Consider the following 21741-nt stretch of genomic DNA (forward strand, 5'->3'; position numbering starts at 1 on the left):
CTTCAAAAAATTAGCTCTCAAAAGTAAGTTTTTAGACTCTGAAGAATAATCTTATCATCTCAATAAAAAATGCACTAACATCTATGACAGTGATGAGGGGAAAGGACACAAAATTAGGACAATAGGAGGTGTCATTTGGACAGGTCCAAAGCAAGTGTGTCCCTGTGGGCCATTTTGGGGGATACACACACATTACTCTTACGATTCTGCATCCTTGTCTTTCTCTCACCCTTCCCTTTATTTTTAATTTCTGTCCTGTTCCTTTCACTGTCCCTCATGATGGGCTGAATGAGTATGGGCACCTCAAATTCACATTGACATCCTAATCCCCAACACGGTAATAGTTGAAGGTGGGGCTTTGGGGAGATAATCAGGTCATGAGTGTGAAATTAGCACCCTTTTAAAGGAATCTACCCTCTTGCCCCCTTTCGACCCTGTGAGGATATAATAAGAAAGACAGGTCTGCAATCTGTCCTTCCCCAGAACTCAAACACATTAACAAGTTGATCTCAGCCTCTAACACCATAAGAAATAAATTTATGTAGTTTATAAATTTATGAGGATAATCTCTGGTACTTTTTATATCTGAATTGACACCCCTAGTTCTATGAACAGAGTAGGCCAGAGAAACCAAAACAACAAAACAAAATTTACCAAGATGTATTGAGTGCTGACACTGCTGGGCACCATGCTACGGTAAAAGTGAACTCATTAATTCACGGCACCTACCAACGGTGATCTTACTGCATAAAGTGGGATCACTATTTTATAAATGGAGAAACCAAAGCAGAGAAAGGTATGCAACCTGCTCAGGGCCATACAGCTGTCATGATAGAGAACAATTTGAGTTCTGGACAGGCAGCCCACAATTTTAATCACATCTCTGTAGATCTATGAAGGACTCCTGCAGGGGAGCCTTGAGCTTGTTCAATATAGCCCTTTGGGCTAGTGAGGAAATGAATTTAGACAACCCTGTTCCTCCAGATTTTCAGCAAAATTTCAAAGATGGCTGCCTTGATCTGATAGGTTGCCTTGCTGACTAAAAAAAAAAAAAAAAAAAAAAAAAAAAAAACACTTTTCTCATCTCCTCAGTACTACTAAGTACTACTACAGAGATATAGTGAGCTTCTAACAGGAGGGAATAAGCCTGGAGGGAAGAAACACATAAGTACTACCTTTTCTTATCTGAAGTCTAACTAGTGTCAAAGACTCAACCACCATTACTATTATTGTTTAGGTTTTAAGGACTCACTTTTTCAGAATGGGATGACAGACAGGAACTTTTCACTGCTCTTGCCATCATCCCCTCACACTCCAGACCCTCTTCCCACCTTGGTTTGCAATATTGGACAAGAAAAAAGACTTCCATTCACTAGCCAGACAATTTCCTGTTGGGCTTTGTGAGGAGCCCAGCTGCCAAGCAGTTAATGACAGCTAATTGCTCTCCCTTCCTACATGGGATGTTTCTGTAGTCCTCAGATCAGGAGTTATTGGGTACAAATGAGGCCCCATTAGCCTTAATTGCCCAATTCCATTGTCTCTTAGTTCCCTCTCCAGGGCTTCATTCAATATTATGTAAAAGTTTCTGGGAGCTTCTATGGGGTTTCTCACCTATGTGTAAGATCATGTCTCTGAGTGCAGGTGGTCATCTGCCAAGGTGGCTTGCAGCTGCTCTGTCCACTGAACACCCAAACATCTTGTGCAGGACACAAAGGAGTTCTACTAGTGCCTAAAGCTGTTCTTCTGGGAAGATGCTGCCCCATCTGTGAGGCAAGTTCATATGCAACCTCAAACTAAAGCAAAACAAACAAACAAATGCCAAGAGACCAAAATAGCACATTGTACTCAAACCAAAATGTCAGTCTTGCTTATTGCAAAAGTGGGTGGGGGGAAGGTAGCTCCTGTTCACAGGGGTACCTGTAATTCCTGGAATAGGGCTGGAGACCAGGTTCAATGTGGTTTTTGTTCCTAAAATAACTTATTCTGGTACTTAGAAATTCTTTACTGTTGATCTCTTGGTCAATGTCAACAACAAAATTGGTAAACCATATGTATACTATGAAATGAATATATATATACTATGAAATGACAATGGAAAGTCATTACCAACAAGATTGGTAAAGTGAAACACAGAAAAAAAAACAAAAAATGTAATAGTCATTGAAATACAAGTGCTATTTGGTAGACTTTCAGATAAGAAGATAACATTAACTACTGTTTCAGAATCAACTCTGATGTGGTGACTACAATGGCAACCAGTTGACTGGACATGACAAAGTTAAATTTCAAGCAATGTGTATTCACTAAAAATTTAATAAGAAGCTCCTTTTTAAGGGTTGGGGTTCTAAGAAGACACTTGAGTCAAGATGAAGTATTGGTCTAGTTTGGAGAGTATGTTAATTTTCTTTTGGTAATAATTTTAGAAATCATAGGTTTTCTTTTCCAGGCAATTATTTCAATGAATCAATTGGGGTTTTGAGAAATGATTAAATGAGGTTCAATTTGGTTTCAGGTTCAGCAAAATGAGATCATTCATTCTGTTTTTGGTTCAGTTCAGGTCAAGTCTCCTGGTTAAATCAGACCAATAGGCATTGGGATAATATATTTTTATGCCTTTTCTTTCCCTCATCCTTTCTTCTACTTTTCTTTCCCAAACATTTGTGGACCTGAGACCAAATGTGACTCCATTTTTAAAAAATAAATAAATAACAGAGCTTCTACCTCAAGGCCTGTCCTAAGGAAGGGGGCCTGACCCTTGTCCTTGGAAAAACCCACAGAGCACTCCTAAGCACATACCCACCCTGCTGAGTTGTTTGTCTGTAAATAACAGGAGAGGTCTGTGGTGCCAGGTGTCCCTGACTCAGTTAGGCTAGGTGAGGACCCATGGCAACCCCCGTAGAAACCTCCAATCAGCATAAGACAGGGAAAATACCTGGGATGCCAGATGACCCCCCAGTAGTTTATGGTGGTTGATAACATGTTGGGAAACCATGTAGTTTAGCACGTACACCCCTCATCACTTAAACCAATCAGTTCAAAGGAATCCCCCTCTTGTACTAGCCAATCACCCTTACCCAACTTGCTCCCACCAGTGAATGTGCTAATCAATGCTAAGAGTTGTCTGATTTTCCCGAGATATGGAATGATTTGCTGTGTGATGTTGTGACACATAGAGTATCCCCCCAAAACCTATAAAATCTCACTGAATAAAGGACCAGGACTCACTCCCTGGGACCGCTGCATCTGGATCGGTTGTGAATCCAGGCTCCAGCTTGCAATAAAGACTCTTGTGTGATTGCAACGGATTCGGCTCCTGGAGGTCTACTGGGGTCTCACGAATCTGGCATAACAGACCCTTTTCTCATCACACTGAACTTTTCTGTATTGTGTAATAACATGTTCTCTCCCCTCACAAGTTGTATTTATACTCAGCAACCCAAGTTCCCATAAGAACTACTGGAATAGTAATATGTTCCTTCCAGCACAAAACACATATTTCTCTTATTTATACTTTACTTTCATTAAACTAAACTACCATATATGAAGATGAAGCAGATAACCAAGCCTGGAACAAAAATAGCAGATATTCTGAGGGTAACTCTGTCTCCCGCAACACAAATGCCTAGAGCAAAGCTGAACTGAGTTCCAATATAAAGTCAAGTGGTTAAGAATGGGGCACATTAGAACAGGTTTTCCAAGGAACAGCTTAAATGGAAAAATTGTAAGACCAATGATAGTGAGGATAACATAAAGAAGAAAAAAATTATTTCTTTGACATTTTAGAATTGGAGTATAGAATCAGCATTACTGTGATGTTGACTATTGAAAGATACATATTCTTTTTTTTTTTTTTAAAGAGAGTGAGAGAGGAGAGAGAGAGAATTCTTAATATTTATTTTTTAGTTCTTGGCGGACACAACATCCTTGTTGGTATGTGGTGCTGAGGATCAAACCCGGGCTGCACGCATGCCAGGCGAGCATGCTACCGCTTGAGCCACATCCCCAGCCCCAAGATACATATTCTTCCTGGACACAAGAAGAATAAGTCCGCAGATCTCTCTTACCTGTTATGGTGGCTTTGTTGATGGATGGTTGGTTGCACATTGGTGATCTTCTGACAAAGAGAGAAAAATACAAAGCAGTAAGTATGTGGTCCTTGTTGATTTGAGTATGTGCTGAGTCGTTTTAGATATGAAATTTTAATTTTAAGGATTATTTTTAAGTTAGGAGATGCAGATTTCCTTCAGTCAATTCTTGGGGATCCTTTTACTATATCTCAGATCATACATATCAAATTTTTTAAAAAGTTAAGTCTCATGGTGATAGACATTGGGAAAGATTATGATGTTCATGTCACAGGAACATGATAAAAGTGGAAATTCTTATTAATTGACTATATTCAATTAAGCTAGGGTTTACAGAGCTAACACAGACTTTCTGAATTTAGAAAAGTAGTCAAATTATCACTGTTTTCCTTAAAACAGTGCTAAGAATCTTTGATTTTGACATAAAGCCTCTTGATTGCTCATACATTATCAGAAGTGCATGATTCTTTCTAAAGTATCTTAGAGAAGGTATTTAAATTTTTTTCCTATTTTCTTACATTGAGAAACATTTCTGATACATGTGTTAGAGAGGTATATTGACAAGTTGTATAAACATATGCTATAGAGATTTTAGAACTATTGTAAACCTAAGGTATTTAAATAGATTCCATCTAGTATTCTTTCCTATTTTTTTAACATATGTTTGCCAGGTTCCACAAGATGATTATAAACACCCTGAGGTTAAAAAAAAAACAACAAAAAACCAAAAATATATATATGTATGTGTGTGTATGTATATATATATAATCATTATATATATAGTTAATCATATATATATAATGATTAACTCATATTCCATTCAAAGCCCAGCGTGCGCGCGCGCGCGCGCGCGCGCACACACACACACACACACACACACACAACCTCAACTATTTTACAGATATCCCTAAATGTATCTATTTTTAAAGTGTTTTTAAAGATGGCAACAAGTTAAAAGCTATCAATTATATATATCAACAAGTTAAAAGCTATCAATGTATCTGGTATTAAATCAGTGCTGAATAAATTATGTTGAAAAGAATATCATTTATGGATTGTCCAAAGTTTTTTGGAATATAACTTTATAAAATCGTTACTTATAATTGATAGCTTTTAACTTGTTGCCATCTTTAAAAACACATTAAGGGATATCTGTAAAATAGTTGAGGTTGTGTGTGTGTGTGTGTGTGTGTGTTTCTTCTAGTGGCTACACTTACTTAATAAGCACTTAGTGTCTGTCACACGCTATACTAAATGAGCACTTTAAATGAATTATCTCACTTAACCCTGACAAAAAGCCTCAAGGCTGGTAGAATCATTGTTCTCGTTTTACCAGTGAGAAAAACAAATCTTTGGGAAGTTGAAAATCTGTTCCAAGCCAGCAGAGATTTGAATCAAGGTAATGTGACTCTAGGCTGCACTCTACTCTTTGTCTTAGCTTGGGATGCTTTTGTGGAAGCCAAATGGATAACCACACAGATGTGCAGTTGGCAGCAGACTCTCTAATGCTGAAGATGACGACTATCCTAGCAGGTCTAGGGGATGCTTACAGAAAGCACTTTGGTGTTTTGTAAATTCTCGCTCTTTCTATTCAGTGTCTGGCTCTGGATCATTGCTCTTAAGTTTATTGGTGTCAGCTTGGGATTGAATTTTTGTGTTTGATTGAAAATACACCATGATTCACTTCTGACTTATTTTAGTTTTTTTAAATTATGAAAATAAAAGTCGAGGCTGGGATATAGCTCAGTGGTAGAACACTTGCTTAGCATGTGTAAGGCTCTGGGTTGATCCCCAGCACCATAGAAGTGAGAGAAAGAGAAGAAATTAAAAATATAAATTTGAACTTGATAAATGCTTTATTTAAAAAGGTCAGTGTTTTAAACTGCTGCTTTGAAATAGCTCTGTTTTCTATACTAGTAGTTACCTTCTTGCTGAGAGTTTGTTATTCAGATGAGTTTGGGGATATTCAGGATCATATAGTTATAGACTAGAGTTTATTCAAATGACTTAAATATTGATGTCTGAGAATGTTTTTTAGTCCTTGTTCTGTGAAAATTTTGAAAACATTGACTTTTTGTCTGGGAAAATATAAGTAAACATTTATCCTTTTCTATAATTTTGGAAAACCAAATGGTTGACTTGCTACTAATTCTCATTTTATCAATCTTACTACTGACACTTGGGAACTTGACATCTTGATAAGTAACAAGCAGAAAATATTAATCACTGGATTAATGGTAACTTGACAGATTATTTTTAAGAATATTGAGTCACAATTTATTCTTGGAATATAAAAAGTCTAAAGGGCACAAAAGAGCAAGAAGATCACAAGAAACCATTAGTGGGCTAACACTAGAGCTCTTGGATGAGTTCTTCCTAGACACTAACCCTAAAGCAAATAAAAATTTAAAAAATAACAAGTTCTTAGATGAGTTCTTCCTAGACTCCTTTCCTAAAGCAAATAAAAAGGTAGTCTGTGAAAGGCAGCGCAGGTCTTCTTCAAATTCCAACAGTGAGCTTGGAAACATTCTAGTGGTACAGGGAGTGCAGGGCAATTGAATCCTGATTCTTTCAGAGTCATCATGCCATGTACCAGTGACATCCTCTTTGCTAATACCAAGCACAACAGAGTCCAGCTGTGTGGAGATTGAATTCTACTATTCCGACACCCCAGGAAGCTGATTTGGTTTGAATTAATAAAGGAGATACAAATCTGCATTGACCAAAAAGGAGACCATGCACTGGCTTTCACTTAGAGTCTACCAGATGATATTGTAATTCAATGTCTCCATGGGCATTGCATAGTTAGTCAAAGCAGGTGTAAGTTCAGGTGTTAGCTATGATTTTTCACTCCCTCCTTTCCATTTTAATATATCCTGTGCCTGTAAATCAGTTGAGAACCTCTGCCTTGTATAGAATGGGCCTGAGGACATTTCTTTGGAGATAGAAGGGCCAGTGTGATACCTTCACACCTGTTTGATTAAGTGTCTGTTATATTAAATGCTTGCACTCAGGTGACCACATCCAAAGGAAATTTACAGGGCATTAATTTCTTGTTTGCCTTTTAGAGACGAGACCTCGATTTCTTACTGAAATTTGAGACTGCAAGTTTTAGTGGCAACCAATAATTTCATTTTTCCTTCAGAGCTAAGAATTTCTAGAAGGTTAAGTTTGTACCCATAACCTACTGAATAGCAAAGGCTTCAGGGCTATTGAGGTCAGCCTGATGTTTTACAACTTATGTTCATGTTGTATAGACAACACAACTGGAGATAAATGGTTTCTTCATGGCACACCCTCAGGCTTTAAATGCTGAATGGCCACTTTACACTTTCAGTCAACAAGCATTTGCAGAGATTTAGAAATGAGGTGTCCCCCAAAAGTTCATGTGTGAGAAAATGCAAATGAGGTTAAATGGGAGCTGTAATCTAATTAGTAACTTAAACCACTGAAATGGATTAACTGGGTGGTAACTGAAGGCAGCTAGGATGTGGCTAGCGAAGACTGGTCACTGGGAGTGTGCCTTTGGGGTTTATATTTTGTCTCTGGTGAATGGAGCTCTTTAGCTCTCTCTGCTTCCTGTTGGCCATGTTCTGAGCTGCTTTCTTCCTTCACATCCTTCTACCATGATGTTCTGCCTCATCTTGGTCCCAGAGCTCTGTGGTCAGCCATCTGTGGACTGAGACCTCTAAAACCATCAGTGAGCCCCAAATAAATTTCCCCTCTTCCATAGTTTGTGTCAGGTATTTTGGTCACAGCAATGAAAAATCTGACTAAAACAGAGGAATTATTCTGTGTTCTGACAGGCACTGGGAATACGAATGTGAACCAGCCACACCCTGCTCTTGGGGAACTGACATTGCTGAGGATCAACCAGGTGATCAGGCAAGTAGGGCACAGGGAGAAATGTGCTTGAATCACAGGATGCAACCAGGCAGAGTTGGAAAGACATGCCAGCCAGCTAGGGCTGGTCACTGTGGGTCTATATCTGGCAGTGTGAGGGACAGTGCCCCCAAAGCAATTATATTTAAACTGTGATGAGAAGAATGAACCAGTTAGTCAAGTGGAAAAGAAGAAAGAGAAGGTAAATGTTCAAGCTGAGGGAAAGACAATCGGCCCAAGGTTCTAGGTTCCATGTCAATTATTTGTGTTGTAGCACTTCCACTAATTTTTTTTTTTTTTTTTAGAAAAGCTTTCTCTATCACAGGAAGTACTTGCCTAATGGCCATAGCTTCTTGTTAATCAGGGAAATGTGGATTGTAGAGGTAAACTATGTTATTATGGAGTGGAAAAGTTCAGTTTTTTCATGTTCTTTAAGAAGTAGTTAACTAGTATAAAATAATATAGACTCAGATATACCATAATCCCTAATAAGTTTCTACTCACTGTCCTCTTAATATTAATTTGATTTTTTTTGTTTTGTTTTGGAAAATTCTTCCAGGCTGATAATCTTAACTTTATTATAAATAATACTTTAAAAAATAGATATTAGAATAATAGTTTATCAGTTTCTCATTTAATTTTGCAAAATTTACTTCCTTCTTTTTGATTTTTTAGATTTATCAGGATCCTCCAATTAAAAAAAAATTGTAGTTGTAGATAGACAGAACATCTTTATTTTATTTGTTTTTTTTTATTTTTATGTGGTGCTGAGGATCGAACCCAGTGCTTCATGCATGCTAGGCAAGTGCTCTGTCACTAAGCTATAGCCCCAGCTCCAAAATCCCCCAATTTTAAATCATTTTCCATTTCAAGTTTCCCTCTCCCAAACACTTCTATTGTTATTACATCAATCTCAATTTTATTAATTGCCTCATGAATGTTGCTGCTCAGAGAGTCAATGACAGCAGGAGAATCAAAGATCTTTGTTGAGATCTGGTGTTTTTCCAGTTAATTGTTGTCTTAGAATTAACAGTATGACTTTGAGATATCATTAAGACGTGATGAGATTATTTGCCTGTGGCTAATTTATGAAATAAGCCAAAACTATAAAGTTACTTTGAGTATAAATAACTGGCTAGAAGACAAATCACGCCAGGTAATTTCTGACAGAATCACCATATTGATTTGTCATACTGTTTCATTCCTGATGTTAGAATCACCACTACACTGTATTTATAGTGAATTAGCAGGGTATCATCTGATGTCTTGTTAATGTCCATGGTTAGATAGCTTGGCAGTGACTTAGAGAAATTTAATATTTTGTCTTGAGTTCAATTCAAATTGAGATGACATTCTTTAAAAGCTTAGCAAAAAAAGAGGGAATAAAGAATAACTTACTTGCTAGGCGCTCGGTCTTGCAAATTAGTTAATGCAGCAAAATTGTTTCGTACAGTTCGCAGGCTGGCTAAGACCTATAACAAAAAGAAATTCTTGAGATGTCTTAAACTGGGGTCATCTTAAATGCAATTAAGAATGGTTTGTTAAGAGGAAATCTGATAATGCTTAAAACTTAATTTCATATACCACTGAAGAATCTACTAGCACTTAGCAAGGCTTGTATGCATCCATATGAAATCCACAGAGATCACACTGTCAAAATTTTCCAGAAATCCCTCTTCATTATCTACAAATGTGGTCACAGCAGCAGCAGTCTCCATAGCATTCCTGTATTCCCAAGTCACTAACACAATATCCCAAGCAAACATGTATGTTGCATCTTATGCATATATGAAATAGTGTAGTTTAAAATACTAATGAAGCTTACTTTAAGGATAAAAATAAAAATTATTCCAAAACTCTCTTTAAGAATTTACCAAGAGGGCTGGGGTTGTGGCTCGGTGGTAGACTGCTTGCCTAGAATGTATGAGGCACTGGTTTCGATCCTCAGCACTATATAAAAGTAAATAAATTAAATAAAGGCATTGTGTCCATCTACAACTAAAAAAAAAAAGAAGAAGAAAGAAAGAAAGAAAGAAAGAAAAAAGAATTCACCAAGAGTTCCATAATTTGTAGTCAGTAAGCTAAGTAAATCTTAGATCGCTGCTTTTCAGCTTTGCCATGTGTCTGTACCAGCTAGTGCACAGATGGTCTTTTCCTTGGTTGAGACTGTGAATGACAAGAAGTCCCCAAGAAGGTATTTCTCACATAAAATGCAATTGCTCTCTGTGCACGCTCTCTCTCTCTCTCTCTCTCTCTCTCTCTCTCTCTCTCTATATATATATATATATATATATATATATATATATATATACACACACTTCCTGGAACACAGAAAATACTCAATAAAATGGCATCGTATGAAGAATACCTAGATGAAATATATCTACACATATGACAAGGCAGGAAAATGATGCCACCACCTCTGATAGCCCCCTTTCCTAATTCCAGTCGGACTAGAAGATGGCCAAGGAATGGAAGTGAGCCTAGGAGAGAAAAGTTGCATGAATCTACTGCCCCTGGCTTTTTCCTAGAATGGGCTCATTTCCTCAGGGTGGATCCTAAATTAGGTGGAATTATAGGTGTTCTGGATGTGAACCAGAATGCTAAATTTATCTAAAATGTGTCTTGGTAAGTACTAGGGTATTGCACAACAAACCAGGCTGCCTGAATCTGTTCAGTATTAATGTGTGAACCTGAACAAGTTATGTAAGCCTCTCCTTACCTCAGTTTTCTTAAATACAAACTGTAATTGATATTTACCTCACAGGATTGGAGTGTGAATTAGAAGAAATGACAGGTTAGGTGTCAAGAAAAAGCATTCAGTGTGGGTGAGTTTATTGGGGTAGCATTTCACTTGATTAATGATTTGGCACACACACAGGGAATTTATTTAGTGACTAGGAGTGGTACTACAAGGGGCCCCCCAAATTCTAATTGCTCTAAGGGCTCCAGAATTGTCTCCAGAGTTTTTTTTTTTTTTTCATCTGGCATGGATCTAGAGTCAGTTTATATTTTTTTTCCAAGACAAAAACGTTTCAGACTTCAAAAAACAAAAACTTGACATTAATTTGTGTTGGTCAAAGGAAGTTTGTGCATTGGGATAGTGACCTACAGCATTTCCCCTGAAGGAATCTGTGGTGCTTCCTAAGGAGCCAACCATGATTAACTCAGTCACTGGAAAATCCTGGCTCATTACCACACATAAACAACCCACAGCTCTGAAAGGTCACATTGCCTATGACAGAATATTCAAATAGCTAACTGCTGACATCAGACTACGATGTCTTTCAACAGGCATGGAATCTTGACTGATGCAGAAATAAATTGGATAAATGATCCACTGTCATTAAATCATGCAGACTTGATTTATATTTTAAGAAGTGAATACTGAACACATTTGAAAAGCATTTTAAATAAGATTATTGCACCAGCTAATCGATCCCTTTTCTAGGCAAAAATTTTAACTTCAGAATTCTGAGGATTTTATCATAATATGCTGTTGTAAATTCACTGCATTTGACAGCTGGTAAATAGAAATAATATTGTAGGTAAATCATATTCCATGCTCATTTGAGAGGAAAATAATTCATGAAAGGAAACATTAGTTCATAAAAGAAATATTTTCTGTAGAGAAATTTTGCCTGTGTTATAATAATAAAGATATTAAACTGGATTATTTTGTTTTGGATTTTAAGTTTTTTATGTATTTATTTTGAATAAATCATACATTTGCTTGCTGTAGACTGTAAGTAGAAACATAACTATCCCGCAAAAAGTCTCATCTCAATAATTAAGCCAAAATCAAAATTATTGTTATTTATGTGATAGATGAACATGGAAAGGGATACTTCAGTGGCATTAAAATATTCATATCCTTCTATTTCTTAAACTGTTCATTATTATTATGATGATTATTTATGCTCTATATAATCACTAGATATATTCTTTCATATGTATGAAGTATCTCAAAACAAACAAAAAATAAAAATGGAAGAAAAAGTTCCCCCATCCCAGTCCCTCCTTCAGGCATCCAGTTGCCAGTCCCTGAGACTGACTTTGAGGTTGTGTCTTACAGTTTGCTTTTACAAACACTGCTGTAGTAAATAGCCCTGAGGATACATCATTCCCTGTGTGTGCAAGTCTTAAGTCATTGTGGCTTTCTCTCTCTCTCTCTCTCTCTCTCTCTCTCTCTCTCTCTCTCTCTCTCTGTGGTAGGACAAGCAGTATTTTATAAATTTTTAGATTAAGTGTTAATTATTATCCTTAGCCAAAGTATAAATAAAAGTTTCAGACAGATCTTTTAAGGGGTGCTTCCTGGGGAATCTTTATCCTAAATATCACTGGGTTTGTCTTTGCAGAACACAAAGAGGTTGGTAACTGTTGCTGGGGAGAAGAAATGGAAATAGTTTTACTGGAGCCCCTGAGTTAAGGTTCCGTTATTTTTTGCTTTTGTTCCAGGGCTGCTCTCACTCCCCATGAATTCAGCTTTGTAAGAGATGTAGTCAGAGCTTTATTGCCCCTATAATTTTCTTCCCTTCTTAATGTTGTGAACCAAAGAAATCCCTGAGGTTTCTTCCACGTGGCTCAGTGGCAGAAAATTAAGGTCACTGCTTTCTCTTCTTCTCCTACAAGTACAATGTAACAGAACAAGATCAAAAATACCTCCAGAATGATGAGAAACATACACACCTTAGGAAAGAAATACTGATAGTACTATAGAAAAATTGTGGACAGAGATGATCCGTACACTGGCCTGTGGGGTGGGATGTTATTTATACAGAGTTCTCAAACTTCTTTATGTGCTCTTAAACATCTATTGATCAGTAGGATTTACCAAAATTGACAGAAAAAATGTGGACTTCATGAATCAGTAATGAAGAGCCTCAACGAGAGTTTTGAGGATTGTTTTTCAATTCATGTACACTTTATGCCACTAGGTGGCGGTAAAACACAGACTGAGATTCTTGTGGGGTGGGTGTATCCTGCGTGAAATGAAAGTATTCCTGATCCAGGTTTTAACTTCAGAAGAAATGCTGGAGTCAACCTAGAATTATGTACAAGATAAAAAGTTCATTTTGATAGAAAAGAAAATCTCTTTCGACTTATGTTTTTGTTGAACCATATGAAATTGTTTTGGTTATGTCAAAAAGTTATTGACAATTTCCTATGAATGACTGTAAGAGTTCAGATATCTAGAAAGATGCTAGTTGCCATTTATATTAATGAAGTCCAAGGAAATGCTGGGTGAATAAAAGCACCTGAAACGAGACCACCTCTTTTCTTCCATTGCTTCACAGAGAGGGCCTGGTGGGTCCAGCAAACTTGGGGACTGTGATGGGATCATAAAAATCTCTGTGGGGAGAAATATTTTAAAAAATATTGGTAATGTCCTACTACTATAATTAATGTTCTACAGTATTAATAACTACTATATTGTTTCCTAAAAGTATTCTGGGTGCTGTATTTTGGTTAGAGAAGGCAAAAAAAATGTGGGTATTCCTGCCTAGTCTTCATGGGTTGGGCATGTCTCTCTAGATTGACTGATGTGAGGCACTCCACAGGGAGTCAGGATAATGTTTGGGTGGGGGTTTCCTGTCATTTGCTTCATCAAAGATTCCACTTCTTTCAATACTACAGACTTTCAGATGAGAATTCCAGGAGACTTAGAGTTTTACAAGGTTGTCATAATTGCAAACAGTGGAATTAGAGGGCCAGAGACCGCTGACTCCAGTATTCAGCAGTGTTGTGCCTCCTTGGTGCTCTTGGGCCCCCAGGAACTCTGGCCAAGTTGTTATCCTTGTGGGAGGAAAAGGGCAGTAGGGTCGTTCTCAACACTCAAGTCTCTGTGCCGAAGGAAATACTCATACCCAAACAGAATTTCAGTTTTGAAATTGAAGTATGCAAACTAATTAAAGTTGGAACTTTTTCTGGGGCTCAAAGAGATTCTGAAATTATATGGAAAAATCTAAGCCACCCGAGGTAGAAGAAAGTTCAGGTTGACCCCTAGCAAAAACTTTACTCTAACAGTGTTCTTCACATTAGAATAAAACATAGAGGGATTTGTAAGATCCTTCCTGAAAATTAGGCCTTACCAAGATGTTCTAGGTTCAGCTCCATCCAACAAAATGGGATATATCTTTTTGTGACTTCCTAAATTCTCTTGTAATTTAGTATTTAATTCTTTTCAAAACCCCAAAGGCCATAATTTAGAAATATATAAATAGGGCAGGATCCTTTCATGTTTTGGGGCTGCACTCAGGCCTAAAGAAATGGGTTTTCAAGAAAATGAAGATGAGATGAGTTGGAGGAAGGTCCTTGACCATTTTGGACAATAGTGGCCTGTTTTTAAGATCATAAGGAAAGTCGTAACACCCAGAAAAAAAAAAAAAAAAAAAAAAACCTAAATGGATAGAAAGTAAGAAAAAAAAATATGAGCAGTAGTTGTTTGGGGATTGTGAATTGTGGGAAATTTTCTTCCTTTTGCTTCTATTAATTTTTCTAAAGTTTGTATGCAGAAACATTTTGAGAGCAATGTGGCTCTCCCTGCAAATTTTATTTTATTTTTAATAGTCTTTAGTTATAGATGGACACAATACCTTTATTTATTTATCTTTATGTGGTTCTGAGGATCAAACCCAGTGCCTCACCCATGCTAGGCGAGTGCTCTACCTTGGAGCCACAACCTCAGGCCTCCCTGCAAATTTTCACCAAAATTTAGTGTGAAATTATGAATCCAAAACATAGTAGGAAGAGGGTATGATTCTTTGGCCTACTTGATGAGACATTTTCCTGAGCAAGTTGGCTAAAATCAGTTATGGTATAGCAGAACAAATAATGTTGGCATAACTTCAAGCAATATAAATATATTCCATTTTTGGAATTATAATATTTAACATTAAGTGGTAAGTGCTCTGCCCTGTATTACACATTCTTTTTCTGAGGAGATGGCAATTAAGTCAACAATATATGCCAGTTGGGCCCAACATAGCTTAAGAAAAGGCCAGGCGCTAACTGGGCTTTTAGTCTTACCTGCTTCTGCAACGATACCCCATCAGTGCTAAAACTGCTCAGTATTGAAAAGCCTTTTCTTACTTATATTTTACTACAGCTTCCCAGATTTAATACTCCAGGAAAAATCCATTTATGAAAACTGTGGTGAAGCCACTTAAAAAGAATTCACAGCCCCTGGGGCAACGACCACCTTCTGCAAGGTGAATGAGTCCCTCAGTTGATGATAAGCAAAATCTCCTTAAGTATATTTCAGATTACTTTTAGGCATCAGATATATCTGAATATTACAAAGAGTTAGTTTATATTCAAAGTTCCAGTTTCAAGGGTATTAATCATTGTAAAATAACATTTATGGCTAAATGATGTTTTGTATATAAAATATGTATAAACGTCCCAATATAGAGAAATTTGAGTAGTTGTTTTGGAGATTATAGGTACACTGTAGATGTCTAATCATGTAAAAGGCTAGACTTCTTTAGAATTTAACTGAAGGCAGGAGCCAAGTTAAATTTATTAATCTGTTAGAGATTAGTAAATATTACTTGAAGTAAGAAGCCAAGATATTACATACAGATTTTTTTCCATTTTTTACAACATACTTAGATTTATTTTTCTTACAATAATATCTAGAGATTTTAGTTTTAGCTAGCTACCTGAGTAAACTCATGATGGGATGACTGGTTCTACATTTAGTGATGGTTTTTTATATTGTTTTACCTGATTTTGCCTGTTCATCTAGCTCTCAGCTCTTAGTTATACAATTATAAATTCTCAATAGGAATTAATTACAAACTGTTTCATTAAAACTTTGCTATCACAAATATGATTAAAATGTAAGAGTGTAAATTTTTTTGACACCGAAATACAAGCACTAGAAAGAATTCATGATCTCCAGCAAAAGGACTTGAGCATATGGAATGGATGATGATCATCATCTGTTCTTAATTGACTGCATCATTATTTTTTAGTTTTCAATGGACCTTTATTGTATTTATTTATGTGTGGTGCTGAGAATCGAACCCAGTGCCTCACATATGCCGGGCAAGTGCTCTACCACTGAGATATGACCCCAGCCCACCTGCATTAATTTTTAAAATCACCATTAGACATTTTATTTATGAATTAATTACAATTGTGGTTTAAATTATTTTAGAAATTTTTAAAAAATTAAAACTGCAAAATCATATTGTTCTAACATTATTATTATTCATTTAAAAAATCATACCTAAGATTACATTTAGAAAGAAAAGAGCAATTTCATCTCTATACAATTAAACCAGTTTTAATTAAAATTTAATAAACATTAAAATTTTTAGAATTCTTGTGAATATTTTGCATGACCAGTATTATTTTAACCTTTTAACATCTTATGAGGTGGGTACTCCTGCAATTATAATTTAACAGAGGAGGAAGTAAGACTTGGAAAAGTTCAGTGCCTTCCTCAAAGTCATTCAGAAAAGTTAAATGAGTTGCTCAAGGTGCTACATCTATTTCTGACCTACCTCTAGTTATAATTTGTATGACTTCTCAGCACTGCTTGTATTTCAACATTTAAACATTTTTTTTCAGTCAGTATTGATTTTAAATCTGCTTCATGACCCAGTTTAAATAAGTTTCATCCTATTTGTCCCTAGTTATCTACATCAGGGGCTGTCAACTTCTCTTACACACAGTAAAAATACTGTGGCCTTTGAAAAATAAAAATTCTTGGATCTCCAGATTATTTAAAATCCATAGGCATGCAAGCCTGGGCATCGGGATGAGTGCTCTAGGTGAGTCTAGCTTGCATCTAGGGTTGAGAATCACTCCAGTACACTTCAAATCATCTCATCACCTTCTTGCATCTATGTCATGTGATCAAAGTATTTTCATGATTTGTATGCTGTAAAACAAACACAGATCACTGGGCTAAATCTTTGTGCCAATGACACATGTATAAAGGAGTAAATAAGGTATCAGGTTGAACTATATGATTGAATTTCAAGCAATGATCATGTACCTCATTTTATTAAACGTAATTTAATCCACAATATAGCCTTCTGCTTCTAATGCCTATATCAGTTAAGAAATATGGGCCTATTTATGTTCTCTATCTCTAGGGTAATTTGTTATTTGAAGCAAAGACAATCTTTGGGTCTACCACAGTTTAAAGAAAACAGATCTCTAGGGCCAAAGTCACATTTTCTAGCATTGCCTATGAATTACTTGGATGAACCACACTATTTGTATTTATAATTTCATTTACTTTAAAACTAAATCGAGCAACAGATCAAATCCTCCCAAACCAATTTCCAAATCTGTGAGAAGTCGGCCTGCTCACCGAGCTATGCTTACCTGAGCAAAAGGAGTCACAATCAAGTCATCTCCATGTCTGAAAAATAAACCAAATCCCATGTTAGAAGTCATCGACAACTCTATGACTAGTTTTAATCAATATTCCATGTTAAGTTCCAATGTTAAGTTTCATAAATCCCCATAGAGAATTACAATAATTCCATCCTTATTCTTCAGCACATGTTCTTTTCAGGCACTTGGTTGAAAATGCATCTCCTTGGATTTTGAACCATTATCCAGCTACTTAGGTGAAAAGAGGGACTCCATCATCCATCAGTGTCACTGTTGCCTTTTAGGGCTAACAGGGTACACCATGGTAGAAACAGTTCCAGTGCTGGGGCCTGGGTTTTACTCTTGCCTCTTAGTATAATTATTAGTCAGGGGTGCTGTGGAAGGAACCAGCAGCCTCAGTAGCTTTTGTTAGAGGACCCTGGCCCATGTATTTGAAGATGATTAGCATTGCGTGTTCTGCATCATCCTCTGGAAGTGTTGGACAAGCCAGGAACTATAGATGACATGGGACTGCATCATATACTAATAAAAACCCCGTGAAACTTTTCAACTGACTCATGTCTCAGCCACCATAGTTACAGGGGAATGTTACCCCATGTGTGCTGTTGCTATAGCAACCTCAGCCACACCAGGCCTGCGATATAGGAGCAAGGTGTCAGCATGACGTGGCTTGGAGGGATAGAGAAAGTCAAGAAAAGTTGTGCAATGTTCTACTTAGAAGAAAGTGAGAAACTTGGGCCTGCAATTCTTTCTTGGTATTTCCTAGCATAAATAGTTCAACAGCAGCAGGTGCCTATCTTCATGGGCTATTTCTTGATCTAGACAGCCAAAGCTCTTGAATCAAGTGTAAGCAGTTATTCTGCACAGAAAGCTTCCTGAACATTACTTTCACTGAAAATAGTGCAACTGACCTGTCTGTTTGCTCATGCACAATCTGAAAAGAACCAGAGTGACCTAAAACAACACTTACGAAATGTGGTACAGCATAAAGAGCACAGGAAGAATGTTCGCCATGGATCATCAATGGCAAAGAGACTAATTGCTGTGGTCACCATCAAATTATACAGAGCTCTTGAAAGTCAAAATGTGGAAAATAGAAGAAAAAAACGGAAAAAACACTTCAAAAGAGGCATGTGTCATTTTCCTTTCCATTGGTTCCAGAACCACATTTTCAACGGACATCTGTTATTCTTCTATTCATAAAATCCTACATGCTATGAAGTTTGGACATCAAGTTTTACCATCATTTTATAGAGGAAGCAACAGAGGTTCAAAGGGATCAGAAGGTCTAGAAGCAAATAAATGGTAGCTCCAGGATGTCAGTCCAAAAAGGTCTTCTGAGGCCAAACCCAGAAAGGCTCTTTCCTAGAAGAATGGCCCAGAGTGAAGCAGGCTGGTGTACTGAAGCGGTAAGAAAGCCAGTGTCCCAGCTGGCAAGAGGAGACAAAGCCAAAGAGGCAGAGGAATCATCTGAGTGCGGAAGAATATGACACATTCGAGGAGCTACAATGCATAGCTGAGCGATTCTAGAAAATGCATTGCAGGGTAGGAAATGCAAGAAGAGTGGCAGGTGGTGAGCCAGGCTGCAGATCACTGAGCCCTTGTACATGTAAGAAAAGCCTGGGATTTTACTTTCTGATGGGAGTGAGAGTTGGGAATTCTGACCCCGCCATGTTCTAAGTACATACGCTTGTGCAAGTTATTAAACTTCTCTTCCTCTTGGTCTCTTCTTCTGTAAAATGGAGATGATAGTCCATACATAATGTTATTTTAGGATTAAGTGACTGATGTTCAGGTATTCAGAATGTGCTTAGCCTAAAATTCGATAAATTTAGTAGTCTGTATATAATTAGTAATAGTAAATATTATTTATATTCCAATGGCTTTTGCTTTCTTATGCAGTTAGGAAATTTAAAAGACTCAGAAAACTGATACTTAGTTAAGAACTTTTAAGCCATTATGACAGATTTATAAGGGACTGAGAGTTCTGAAGGGGCAAAACTGAAAGCAGAGTAGGCAGTGTCAAGAGTGGAGGAGATGAGGACCTGAGTCAAATCAATGGTAACTGAGAGAGGAAAAGTGACAACATTATGGGCTTTGTAAAAGAACTTTAAGGAAAATTTGAGACATACAAAACTAAGGGGAGGTACATTTTATGTACAATGTCACCAACTATCACACAATGATTCGGGTAAGTGGTATATTCCCATCCTACAGATGAGAAAAACCGAGGCTCAACCTGGTTAATAGACTAAACCCAAAGTCACACAGGTAAGAATACACAGCCACACTTGCTCCTTATGATTTCACTAGTTCACTCCTATAGGACAGATTAAAAATAAGGACCTACAAAAGGTAAGAAAAATAGGAAAATAGTCAGTACAGTAATCTAGTAAAATAAAAAAAAGTGAAAACTACAAGGCAAACTCAAAACGATGTCCAGGGTTGGACAACTGCATTTCTTCATTGGTCCATCATTCTGACCTTACTCTCTGAGGGTTGATGACAGGCACAATTTAGGGTTGCAATTCCGCCTATGTACTCACTTTGAAATAGTAACCTAACTCTTACAGAGCAACTGAGAAATACTTGCAGATGCTCCAAATTTTTCCGAAAGCATGAGTACGAGATCCAGAGCTAAGCATTTTACCATTTGACATATACAAATACACAATCACACACACACACACACACACACACAAATATCCATTCAAAGCCAATTGTTTTTATAAGTAGTGAACAAAATAATAAATTTAGTGTGTATTAGTTTTTCTTTGTGAGAAGTTCAAAAGGCAAAGACTATTTCAACAAATTTAACTACATTCAAGACACTTCAGTGGTTTCTATAAGAAAAGGTGTTATTTAAAAAGCATGATTCTGGGCTGGGGTTTTGGCTCAGCAGTAGAGCACTCGCCTAAAATACATGGGAGGCCCTGAGTTCAATCCTCAACACCACATAAAAATAAATACACCACATAAAAATAAATAAATGTATAAAAAAATAAAAAGCATGATACCATGACAGGAAATATATTACACAATGAGAAAATTACATGTGAAGTGTCTTCTTGATTTGGCAATTGAAGAGCTCTCAATTTGCTTCAACATGTGGCCATACTGAAGGCAGTTCAGATACCCAGAACAAAAATAATATGAAATCCAGATATTGTCCCAAGCTACAATCTTTTCTTTCATTTTATTCTTTATAATTTCCTGACCATAAAATTAAGTTTCTAAGAGCTAAGTCATATGGATCAAGGCACATAATCATTCTTAAATTAATCCATGTTAATAAGTCCTTTAGTTTGGAAGTGCATCACAGTGGATTTGAACTAGTCAAAAGGATCGCATGTTTGTTAAAACACTTAATTTTTTCTTTCAATCAATTTCATTCTGAAACTTTGTAAAAGGAATATTTAGAATATACAATATTTAACATAATTTATCCAACTTCCTTTCTTTTCCTGTCAAAGTATAAAGAAAGACAGTTGTAATTTTAGTGGAGATATGTCATTTTTTAAAATTGCCCAGAAATTCTTTCTGTCGAATATTTCAAGTTTGTCTCATTTTAGTAATAATAAATGAGATTCCCAGCATTTCAGTGGCAGACATCTTCTATAAAGATATTTTATCCATTTCTTTTCAAAAGTATGTAAGGCTTAATTTGTCTTTGGATATATACTTAATATATAATTTAAAAATCTTTGTCTTCAACTCAACATGAAAATAACCTTTTCCAGACTATTTTCAAATATAATGATGTAGGTAATATATGTTTTTTTTTGTGGATAGAAGAAAATAAATATAATATGAAATGTATCTTTTAATTGTGTACTGAACTTTGCATATATAATTAAAAGAGATTTGGGACTTAAGATTAACAAAAGATTAATTTTGTTACATATGATTGGCTTAAAGTACATGTGAGTTTATGGTTTTGTTTGTTTGTTTGTTTGTTTTGTCTTTTTGTTTTGAGACAGCTATGTTATCCAGGCTGGTCTCAAACTCCTGGGATCAAGCAACCCTCCTGAGCAGCTGTGACTACAGTGTGCACCACCAGACACAAAACAAAACAAAATGAACAAAAAGCCCTTGAAAGAAAGTGATTCTGCAATTGGCACTTGAACAACTTTCTCAACAAGGAAGTTTTTTAAAATACTGAAAAGAGTTAGGAGGGTGTATAATATCATGCAATCAATTGGGGTTTTCTGAGATGGGAAAAGACAGAGTCTCTAACAAATTAAGAAGTTTACCCCCCTCATAGTTAGTAGTGCCTGGAGACTTGAAATTGTAACTACTGGTGTCATAAATTTGAGGGAGAATTATTCAATATCACCTTTTCTTTAAGTAAAAAAACACTTCAACAAACTTAAATCATCTGAGATCTATTTTAAAGGGAAGCTAATTTTAGCTTTCA

The 21741-nt window shown here is 36.5% G+C and overlaps 1 protein-coding gene across 4 annotated transcripts in view; it reads right to left on the reverse strand.

Annotated features, from left to right (window-relative positions):
* Pde4d (phosphodiesterase 4D) overlaps positions 1-21741 on the reverse strand; it is a 514775-nt gene that overhangs the window by 170104 nt on the left and 322930 nt on the right. For 3 of the 4 annotated variants that reach the window (XM_077800282.1, XM_077800279.1, XM_077800281.1), the window contains exons 3-5: positions 17313-17349; positions 9366-9439; positions 4065-4114 (exon numbers count right to left, since the gene is read on the reverse strand). In XM_077800282.1, the coding sequence (XP_077656408.1) occupies positions 4065-4114; positions 9366-9439; positions 17313-17349 (161 nt within the window). Of the gene's footprint in view, positions 1-1611; positions 1695-4064; positions 4115-9365; positions 9440-17312; positions 17350-21741 lie in introns of those variants that run through there. The other variant, XM_077800283.1, reaches the window with a different exon arrangement.

This window comes from Urocitellus parryii, chromosome 1 (genome assembly GCF_045843805.1).
Source record: "Urocitellus parryii isolate mUroPar1 chromosome 1, mUroPar1.hap1, whole genome shotgun sequence".
Classification (NCBI taxonomy): Eukaryota; Metazoa; Chordata; class Mammalia; order Rodentia; family Sciuridae; genus Urocitellus; species Urocitellus parryii.